Source organism: Triticum aestivum, chromosome 1B (genome assembly GCF_018294505.1).
Source record: "Triticum aestivum cultivar Chinese Spring chromosome 1B, IWGSC CS RefSeq v2.1, whole genome shotgun sequence".
NCBI classification, from domain to species: Eukaryota; Viridiplantae; Streptophyta; class Magnoliopsida; order Poales; family Poaceae; genus Triticum; species Triticum aestivum.
The window spans coordinates 163,097,438-163,108,712 of record NC_057795.1 but is presented as its reverse complement, the minus strand read 5'-3'; the positions used below and the strand labels follow the sequence as shown (position 1 = coordinate 163,108,712).

The 11,275-nt window shown below is 47.5% G+C and overlaps 1 protein-coding gene across 2 annotated transcripts; it reads left to right on the top strand.

The window, feature by feature from the left end:
* The first annotated feature begins 2,058 nt into the window (after positions 1–2,058).
* On the top strand, positions 2,059–4,174 carry LOC123088791 (transcription factor HBP-1b(c1)-like). Of its 2 annotated transcripts, none has more exons than XM_044510922.1 (8): positions 2,059–2,258; positions 2,535–2,612; positions 2,701–2,760; positions 2,863–2,940; positions 3,047–3,098; positions 3,182–3,450; positions 3,576–3,818; positions 3,920–4,174. In XM_044510922.1, the coding sequence occupies exons 1-8, from the start codon at positions 2,193–2,195 to the stop codon at positions 4,073–4,075; spliced, it is 1,002 nt and encodes a 333-aa protein (XP_044366857.1). In that variant the 5' UTR covers positions 2,059–2,192; the 3' UTR covers positions 4,076–4,174. The 2 variants fall into 2 exon arrangements, with proteins under 2 accessions (XP_044366857.1, XP_044366856.1); XM_044510921.1 differs by having other exon boundaries at positions 3,179–3,450.
* Positions 4,175–11,275: the final 7,101 nt, after the last annotated feature.

Below are 11,275 nucleotides of genomic sequence, written 5' to 3'. Positions count from 1 at the left end.
TGGGTCTTGTCCATCACATCATTCTCCTAATGATGTGATCCCGTTATCAACGACATCCAATGTCCATAGCCAGGAAACCATGACTATCTGTTGATCACAACGAGCTAGTTAACTAGAGGCTCACTAGGGACATATTGTGGTCTATATATTCACACGTGTATTACGATTTCCGGATAATACAGTTATAGCATGAATAAAAGACAATTATCATGAACAAGGAAATATAATAATAACACTTTTATTATTGCCTCTAGGGCATATTTCCAACAATGAGGGCATTTCGCTTCCGACTTGAAGGCTTCGTCGAGGCGGCATGCTGGCTTCTTCGTCCGGGATGGCAACTCCGCGGGAAACCTCAGATCATCTAGGAGTCGGACGATGAGGACGTTGATGTGATTCTCCTCTTGAAGTATCGTCTTAGGAGTGGCTACCGGTTGGAGGGGCCAGTGGTAGGCGGTGGTTGGTGGTGTTGGTGTTAGGCAGATGCGGTCTCGATCTTTTGGTGGGTAGGTCTGGCGTTTGCATTTGATGAAGCCGGGTTAGTGAGTGTGACCCTTCTCGGATTTCCTCGTTCCCATACAACACTCCTCCCTCTCTTTGAGGGGTGTTGTCGGGTGGAACACGATGGTCACGCGCTTAAGGTGTCCGCCTTGCTTGGTTAGATAATGATAGAAGCCGAAGACCTCCCTCAGCTTGTCGAGACTTTGTGATCCTTGAAGCCAAGTTCCTTCTCTTCGAGGGTGTGGTGTTGTGGTGGTGATGCTGTTTTGTTCCTGTGTGTATTGTTGTGGGTTTGTTGGCTCATGGCTTTGTAATGTGTCTTTTTTTGTTATTCATGTAATCTGTTTTCTTCTTCATCAATGAAATGAACGCCGTTGCTTTTCATCAAAATATTACAATGTAGTTTGTGGTCCGGTTTGCCTTGTCAGAGCGCACAGCTGCACGTGGCGGAGAAATGATGGCATCATGTTGGCCGTGGACCACCCACACCACCAGTCAGCAGCACGTTAGCACAAAGGCACCCATGCAACATGCATGACTCCTTTCCGAGTGCTCCACGTTGTACAGGTGCTAAGTGTACCACATAGGCAAAAAAAGGATGATGTGACAAATCAATTAAGGAGGAGAGAGAATATTTTATGATAACCCTAGAAAGAAACGATGCTAAACACGCTATGCGTGGACCTATATAAAATGACTACTAACCAGATTCCGCATCCTTGCTACAAGGGCTCTGTATCTGCCGCCATATATAGGGCATGCAGCTAGACGCCTAGATAGCTAGATATATACACTTATTACGCCTAGACGTCGTATATAGCACTTTTTAGATTTTAGGATATTTGAATTAGAACTATTGCTGCTAAACTGAAACTAGGCATGCGGCCATTTAGAGTGGGCGGACTGAAAAAAAAATAGAGGAGAGATGTATACGGCTAATTTTGGATGGCTAGCTTCTGCATCCGTATCCGCGGACCGGTCCCTGTAGAGACTGATGCGATGTCTGGCTTGGGGGTCGCCGGGAAATGTCATTAGCACCTCAAGCACCAATACATTTAAACTAATGCTTTGCAAGAGAGATATTCTCTGCCTTGACTTTACACTCGACACGCTAGCTAGCGCAACAATGAAAAGGGGTTCTATACGCACGGCTGCAGATTTCTAAAGATTTCCAGTCCAAAAGACCGACCGGTCCAGCTAGCCAGCGCGCCACTCTACCTGCTGCAGCCTGTCGATCCCGCATTTGCGATAAGCGGCGGGCATCGATTCCGATTCCGCATCCGTGCTACAGGGCTGGGCTGGCTCTGTATCTGCCGCCATATATAGCGCATGCAGCTAGACGTACGCCTAGATGGCTAGATACACACACATTATTATCCCCACCGTCCTTGATCGCAAGGAGATACCGCAAGATATCTCACTTGGAAGAAGAAAAGATACCGGGAAGATATTCGCTTGCTTGCTTGCTTGCCGCACCCATAGATTTGTCGGCCACGTGTATCATTCCGGTCTCCTGTTCGCAGCTGCTGCATATAATTGCCTGTCAGTTCTCTCGAGGACCAATGATCTGTTGCTGCCCGTGCAACTCTCTCTACTTTCTTCTTCTGCTGCTGCTCACTCTAGTAGTCTAGTAGAATACGTAGTAGGAGTACTAATTACCCACAGGCGTGCTTGGTAGTACGAGCTTCGCCATGGATTGCGCAAGCCCTGGCGGGACTGACACATCGACGGACCCAGACCTCGACAAGAATCAAGCGGTACTGATCACTAGCACATTCGTCAGCTCTGTTTGTTATATCCTCGCTATATATGTTCGATTTCGATGTTCGGTAGTAGCAGTAACTCTTAGTCCTTAGCAGCTGTGGAGTTTCCCTAATGATCTTGCTGATGAGCCTTGATGGCTGAGTTTCAACGCACATGTGCAGAAACTGTTTTTCGAAAAATAGAAATGCGCAAACACCGTTGCAATTTTTTGTTACAGCAAACTGCTGCTACACATGATGTTAACTGAACTTGTCTGTGCTGATCAACAGTTCGAACGAGGGCATGCTGCTGCTGGGCTCACGCCTCCGGATTCCAGTCACAAATCGAATGGTGAACTAGGTCCAAAGGTATGGATACGGCAGACCAGCAAAACTCCAGTGCATTCATTCAGCTGCTAAAGATTTCTTCTCATTCTTTGTTGACTGAGACTGACAGACGCTCCGTCGCCTCGCCCAAAACCGTGAAGCTGCTAGGAGAAGCCGTCTAAGAAAAAAGGTACTGTAGCACGATCATTTGGTGCCAGGTCGGTAAACAATACAGTAGTACAAGATTGTCTTGGAACCTTAATCCGTTCATCCTTTCCATGGCCCTCTTCAGGCATATGTCCAGCAGCTCGAGAGCAGCGGCCTGAGGCTTGCTCGGCTGGAGCAGGAGCTCCAGCGAGCTCGCCAACAGGTATATATGTTCATCTTCATCTCTCCATTTTTTACAGAATTCGTTCCCGTATGTATTGTTGTCCAACATATTGGTAGTAATTTGTTTTACTTATCTATCAACTCAGGGATTTCTCATTTCTACTTTGGGAGACCAGCCTGATTCAGAGAATGGAGATGGTAATAAACCAATGTTACTGTCCAGGGATTGCTTCTTCTTTTTTTCGCGTAAAAATTTAGTACCATTTCTCGGTCTCCAGCAGCTTCTTCGTTCTACGTGGAGCACGCACGGTGGCTGGAGGAGCACCACAAGCAGGTAGACGAGCTCAGAGCCGCCGTCGGTGCCCACGCCGGAGACGGCGACCTCCAGGCCATCGTTGACACCGTCATGGCACGCTGCGACGAGATCTTCAGGCTCAAGGGCGCCGCGGCCAAGGCCGACGCCTTCCGCGTCCTGTCGGGGACGTGGGGGACCCCCGTCGAGCGGTGCTTCCTCTGGCTCGGCGGCTTCCGGCCATCGGAGCTTCTCATGGTTCCGACCATCATCGTTGTAGCTTTTCGACAGATTCTGCTATGCTATTTTCGATCAATTTTGGGTCGAGCAAGCAGACGCTTCCCCTTGCCTCATTCTGACGTGCGTCCATGACACTGCTGCAGCTGCTCGCGAGCAGGCTGGAGCCCCTCACCGAGAAGCAGCTCGACAGTATCGACGTCCTGCGACGTTCCTCCCTGCAAGCCGAAGAAGCACTCTCGAGAGAGATGGAAGCGCTGCGACAGTCGGTCACGGAAACCGTCGCGGCGGCAGGATCGTCGTCCCTGAGCTGCTCCGACGATGATTGCACGGGCCAAATGGCGGTGGCGGTGGGAAAGCTAGGCGCCATGGAAGGCCTCCTGCGGCAGGTAAACTTGCGCAGGCCATGGGTTTCAGTTTGAACAGTCGTGTGTGCTCAGATGCAGGGTTTCCTGAAGGAACTGTTTCCCGGTGATGTGCTGTTTCGCAGGCTGATGATTTGCGACTGCGGATTCTTGAGGAAACGCGGCGGGTACTGACCACCCGTCAGTGCGCACGAGCGGTGCTCGTGGTCACCGACTACTTCTCCCGGATGCGCGCCCTGAGTTCTCTCTGGATTGCACGTCCGACCACCGGAGTGAACTGAGTTTCGACAGCCGGACATATTATTATTCGAGAAAAGCAGAAGAGAACGTAGTACTGTGGACTACATGTGAACTGAAATTAGTGAACAGATCTCTATCTCTATCTCTACTACTTAAAAAATAAGTAGTGTTTCTTGCCCTGCCATGGACCGCGTCCTGCCATACTATTGTCCGTCCTGGCGTCGAGCGGTGCGTCCCGGTCGGCGTCACAGGCTAGGCGATGTCAAGGGCAGGGCGTGTGGAGGCTGTCACCGAGGGAGGCAACCGATGCTGTGGTGGTGCCGGGAAGAGGCCGCAGGCAGGGCGGCAGTAGGAGCACGACTGCCGTGTGTGTGTGTGAGAGAGAGAAAGGCGATGAGAGAGGACGGAAGAGGGAGATGAATCCAAAGATCAAGGAATCGCTCCTCCCTGTTGGCGCTCCTCTCCTGTCACACCTGCATCACCAAGGGTTGATGCGGTGGACGTGTGATCATGGGACCCCCGCTGCCATGTGGCATGGGCCCACCCGTGTGTGTGAGTGGCTGGGTATATAGCCAGCGGTAGCCAGTAGGCAAGGCGTGCGTGATTTGTATCTGAAGTAGACTCCCTCACCTACTCTGTATCTCATCTTCCTTGGCAAGAAAACTCTCTTTCAAGCCTGATCTCATCCCCTTCCCTTCCTCGATCTGATCTGAGCAACTGGGTCTGTGACAGTTGGTATCCAGAGCATTGATTCGCCCACCCCAAGAAAAATTCGTCGCTCCGCCTCCCCCTTTCCTCTCGATCTGCCGTAACATCCACTGTTGCGAGTGCGGGCTTGCTCCGGTGAGATCCACACAAAATCCCCAGCGGGGTTGGCCGGATTTAGAGCGCGGCGACGACGCCATCTTCCAAACCATCCGCTCAAACTCGCCACGTCCTCTCCGCCATGTCAGAATCCACCGGAGAGCTCAAATCGATGATCCAGTCCCTTCTGTCGAGATTCGATGACAGCAAGCTCGCGGGCGACAAGCACCTCGAGGCGCAGCTCGCGTTCAACATGCAAGTTTCGACCGATCTGGTGCATCTCCGCAAGCAACTGGATCTCATGCATGCGGATGTCGACGAGGTAAGGCATCACCACGATCTGCAACCGTCCCCGACCGCCGCCACGCATCAGCAACAGCAAGCAGCATGCGCGCATGAAGGCGAGCCCCATACGTCTTCGGTCACGTCCCTGGAGCAAACACGCAGACCGCTCACTCAAGGCCCAACGGCACGCCTCACCCACGACGATCCGCCACTGATCACCATGCGGCCAGCGCCGCTGTTCGCCGGCACGAGCCCGGCCACAGCGCACACTATGGCACACGACGTCCACTACGGGCATGCGGAGGAGTACACGGTGAAGCCGCCAAAGCACGACTTCCCACGCTTCGACGGTGACGCCCCCAACCTCTAGATCGACCGCTGCATCGCGTACTTCCACCTGTACCGCATCCCGCCGCACACCTGGGTCACCATGGCGACGCTCTACATCAAGGGGCACACCGCGCACTGGCTCCAGGCGTTTTGTCAGACCCATCGATCCCCAACCTGGGACAAATTCACATCGGAGCTCATCAGCGAGTTCGGCCCAGATTAATTTGAAGTGGAGATGCACAAATTGTTGCAGCTTCGGCAGACGACACAATTGCAGAGTAAAGGATGGAGTTCGAAGCTCACATATACCACCTGCTCACCCTCGTCGCGACGCTCAACCCCAAGCTCTTCGTCACCCAATTCCTACTCTGCCCGCGCGACGATTTACGGGCGGCGGTCCGCCTTCAAGAGCCTTCGAGCATAACCCGCGCCATCGTACTGGCCTGGATCGTGGAAGAAGAAGCATGTCATCAACACCCTCATCCATGCATCATCCCAGCGAGTCGACCACCGCCTCCCCCCTGCTGCAACAACAACGGGCCGCGGGCGCAGCACAACCAGGGGACGGTGCCCTGCCCAATGACGAGCTGGCCCGCGAACGCTAGCTGCGCGACCATTGCCATGCCAACAGCTTCTGCTTCAAATGCGGAGATCGTTACTCGCGCGAGCACTGGTGCAAGCAGGCCACACAGCTGCTCACGATCCATGTCAGGTACTATGGAGAGGTGCTCAGCGACGACGCAGTCCATGCCCTGGGCTTGCTTGACTCGCCAGCACCACAAGACCCGGCGCATGAATGTTGTGTGCTTTCCACACATGTCGTCGCGGGCACGGAGTCACTACTTTCGTGCGCTCGTCGGTAATCAGATCATGTTGCTGTTGATGGACTCCAACTTCATATCCATGGCTTTCACAGATTGCATCAAGGCCACCACTGTCGCCATGCCGGCGGTTGAGGTACGGTAGCCAATGGGAAGCGCATGACCTGTAACAGCATGGTCCACAGGCTGCAGTGGTGGATTCAAGGGCACACGTTTTACACGGACATGCGGCAGCTGGCATTGGGGGCCTACGACGGAGTGCTCGGCATGGACTGGCTTGAACAATTTAGTCTGATGAGCTGCCACTGGCTTGAGAAGACACTAACGTTCATGCACCAGGACTCCATGATCACCCTACAAGGTGTTCGATCGAAGGACCAATAGGCGCTGGAAGCGATCGAGCCCGATCAGCTGCGCAAATGGCAAGCCGACAATGACATCTGGTACATGGCGGTGATGGACCTGCCCCGCGCTAAGGAGCCCCAAGCCACCAAGGTGCCTTCTATCGTGCATGGCGTCCTAGACGAATCCACCGACCCCAAATGCCTGCCGCCACATCGCTGCTATGATCACGCCATCACGCTGGTGGAGGATGCATGCCCCGCCAACTCCAAACCATGCCGCTACTCGCCGTTGCAGAAAGACGAGATCGAGCGCCAGGTCGAAGAGATGCTGCAGTCGGGCGTCATCGAACATAGCATGAGCCCCTTCGCAACACCCGTGCTCCTCGTCAAGAAGAAGGATGATACGTCTCCGTCGTATCTACTTTTCCTAACGCTTTTGCTCTTGTTTTGGACTCTAATTTGCATGATTTGAATGAAACTAACCCGGAATCACACTATTTTCAGCAGAACTACCATGATGTTGTTTTTGTGCAGATATAAAAGTTCCCGGAATGGAACGAAACTTTTTGGAGAATTTTATACAATAAAATAAAAATACTAGACCCAAGAACCACCGGAGGGGGGGGGGTCCCTAGGGGAGCACAACCCACCAGGGCGCCCCCCTCCTGGCATGCCCAGGTGGGTTGTGCCCACCTGGTGGCCCCGCCGACCCTATCTTTGATGCTATAAAATCGAGGAGGAAGAATTATCACGTTTCACGAGACAGATCCGCCGCCGCCGCCTCCTGTTCTTCATCAGATGCCAGATCTGGAGTCCGTTCGGGGCTCCGGAGAGGGGAATCTTCGATCTTTGTCATCACCTACCCTTCCCCATCGCCAATTCCATGATGCTCCCCACCGGGAGTGAGTAATTCCTTCATAGGCTTGCTGATCGGTGAGGGAGTTGGATGAGATTCATCATGTAATCGAGTTCGTTTTGTTAGGGCTTGATCCCTAGTATCCATTATGTTCTGAGATTGATGTTGCTATGACCTTGCCATGCTTAATGCTTGTCACTTTGGGCCCGGGTGCCATAATTTCAGATCTGAACCGTTTATGTTATCACCATTATATCTATGTTCTAGATCCGATCTTGCAAGTTATAGTCACCTATTACGTATTATGGTTCGTAAACCCTGGAGTGACAATAGTCGGGATACTTTCCGGTGATGACCGTAATTTGAGGAGTTCATGTATTCACTGTGTGCTAATGCTTTGTTCCGGTTCTCTATTAAAAAGAGGCCTTAATATCCCTTAGTTTCCTTATGGACCCCGCTGCCACGGGAGGGTAGGACAATAGATGTCATGCAAGTTCTTTCCATAAGCACGTATGGATATTTACGGAATACATGCCTACATTATATTTATGAACTGGAGGTAGTTTTGTATCACCCTAGGTTATGACTATTTTATGATGAATATCATCCAAAGATGCCTACGAGTTTTTCACATATTGTTCTTGCTAAGTTACTATTGTTATTGCTACTATCACAACTGCTACAAAATTATTGCTATCACTGTTACTGTTACTACTACTGTTACCACTGCCATCAAAACTATCATATTACTATGCTACTGATCACTTTGCTGCAAATAATTAATCTTGAGGTGTGGTTGAATTGAAAACTTAGCTGCTAATACTTGCAAATATTCTTTGACTCCCCTTGTGTCGAATCTATAATTTTGGATTGAATACTCTACCCTCGAAGACTATTGCGGTCCCCTATACTTGTGGGTTATCAAGACCTTTTTCTGGCGCTGTTGCCGGGGAGCATAGATATATTTGTTGAGTCACTTGGGATTATTATCTATTTATCACTATGAAGAATCTGAAGGATACAAAGACCAAGATCGTTCCCTCTAGGACGAGGGGAGGTAAGGAACTGCCATCACACTCTGCACTTGATTCACCTTCTGTTTTGAGTAGACTTGCACCACCACCACATGCTATTAATCCTGATAGGTCGCAAGTTACTGATGTTGCTACTTCTATAAATACTACTCATGATGATGCTAGTACCTTTCTTGATGAGGGTGCGCCACTACGTGATTTTCTTGATGAACAAATTGCTAGAGCTAAAGAGAATGAAATTACTGAAACTGATAAGATCATTCAAACTAATGAAATACCTGAAACTAAAAATCTTGAAACACCTATTAGATCTAGCTAGATATGAATTGCCTAAGATACCTAAAGGTTATGTTATGGATGAGGAGACAGCCAGAGATTTACTTGCTTGCAATGATAGAGATGATCTTAAGAAATTATTATGCAAGTTGAAAGAGAAATCTTTGAATGGTAGAATGAAATGTGATTCTCAGTTTGCCACCTCACCTATCTTTGTTGGTGATAAGGATTATGAATTCTCTGTCGACCCAGAGTTAATTACTCTGGTTGAATAAGATCCTTTTCATGGTTATGAAACTGTTGTGGCACACCTTACTAAATTGAATGATATAGCCACCCTATTTGCTCATGATGAGAAGATTCACTATTACTATATTCTCAAATTATTTCCGTTCTCATTAAAGGGTGATGCTAAGATATGGTACAATACTCTTGCTCCTGGTTGTGTCTGTAGTCCCCAGGATATAATTTATTACTTCCCTGAAAAATATTTTCCTGCTCATAAGAAACAAGCTGCCTTACAGGAAATATTTAACTTTGTGCAAATTGAAGAAGAGAGTCTCCCACAAGCTTTGGGGTCTCCAATTACTTAATGCTTTTCCTGATCATCCACGTAAGGAAAATGAAATACTTGATATTTTCTATGATGGACCAACTGATGCTTCTAGGGATTTCCTAGATAGTTGTGCTAGTTGTGTTTTCAGGGAACAAACTATTGGACAAGCTGAGGAATTATTGAATAATATATTGAAAAATTATGATGATTGGACTCTTCCTGAACCACCGCCTAAACCCACTCCGAAGAAGAGGGGTATCTTATATCTAAGTCCTGATGATATGCAAGAGGCAAAGAAAAGTATGAAGGAAAAAGGTATTAAAGCAGAGGATGTTAAAAATTTACCTCCTATTGAAGAAATACATGGACTAAATGCACCACCTCCACAAGTGGTAGAGGTAAATTCTTTATTGGAGTTTGATGAAGGTGATATTCCTTATAATAAACATCCTAGCCAGTGCTTATATGAATTTGACAACTACATTATGAAACAAGATCACTTCAATGCCAATGTTATGAAACAATTGAAATATAATTTTGATATGATTGCTCGCTTAAGTGACTTGTTATTTAGAATATCTAATGATGTTAGGGGTGTAGGAAAACATGCTTCTATCGTTCAAACTCAACTAGAACAAGTTGCTAAATCTCAAAGACAGTTGCTTGATGAAATGAACAACAATATGAATGATCATGCTATAAGAGTAGTAACTAGGGGAGGTAGAATAACTCAGGAACCACTTTATCCTGAAGGTCACCCTAAAAGAATTGAACAAGACACTCTAAGAATTGACACTGATGCACCTAGTCCTTCTAAAAAGAAAAAGAAAAATGATAGGACTTTGCATGCTTCTAGTGAACCTGGGAAACAAAAACCTCCTACAGATAATAATAATGTTTCTATTTCTGATGCTGAAACTCAATCTAGTAATTAACATTCACCTAGCAATAATGAAAAAGATGATGATGACCTTCAAGAAGATACTCAACCAGACAATGATAAACAACCAGATAATGATGTTGAAATACAACCTGTTGTTGATCTTGATAACCCACAATCTGAAAATAAAAGATATGATAAAAGAGACTTTGTTGCTAGAAAACATGGTAAATAAAGAGAACCATGGGTACAAAACCCCATGCCCTTTCCACCTAAATCAACTAACAAAAAGGATGATGAAGAATTCGAAAGCTTTGCTGAAATGCTTAGGCCAGTCTTTTTGCGCACTCGCTTGACTGATATTTTAAAGATGGCCCCTTATGCAAAGTACATGAAAGACATCATCACTAATAAGAGAAAAATACCTGAAGATGAAATCTCCACTATGCTTGCTAATTATTCTTTGAAGGATAGAGTAGCTAAAAAACTTGGAGACCAGAGAATACCAACTATACCTTGCTCCATCAAAAGAAATTATGTCAAAACTGCTTTGTGTGATTTAGGAGCTGGTGTTAGTGTTATGCCTTTCTCCTTATATAAAAGACTTGATTTGAATAAACTCACACCTATAGAAATATCTTTGCAAATGGCTGACAAATCAATTGCCATACCTATCGGTATTTGTGACGATGTGCATGTTGTTGCTGCAAATGTTACTATCTTAACTGACTTTGTTATATTTGAGATGCCCAAGGACGACAACATGTCGATTATCCTTGGTAGACCCTTCTTAAATACTACATGGGATGTTATTGATTGCAATAAAAGCAAGGTTACTTTTCACATCAATGGTAATGAGCATACAGTGCACTTCCCGAAGAAAAAATTCCAAGTGAATGGTATTAATGTTATTGAAAAATCTCCGACACTCACTATTGGAAGTTTTCAACTACCTCTACCTACTGCCAAAAAGAAATATAAAATGCTTATTGTTGGGGACATGCATATCCCCGTTGAGGTAACTTAGTGTTTTATGAAAGTTCTTTAGTTTCATG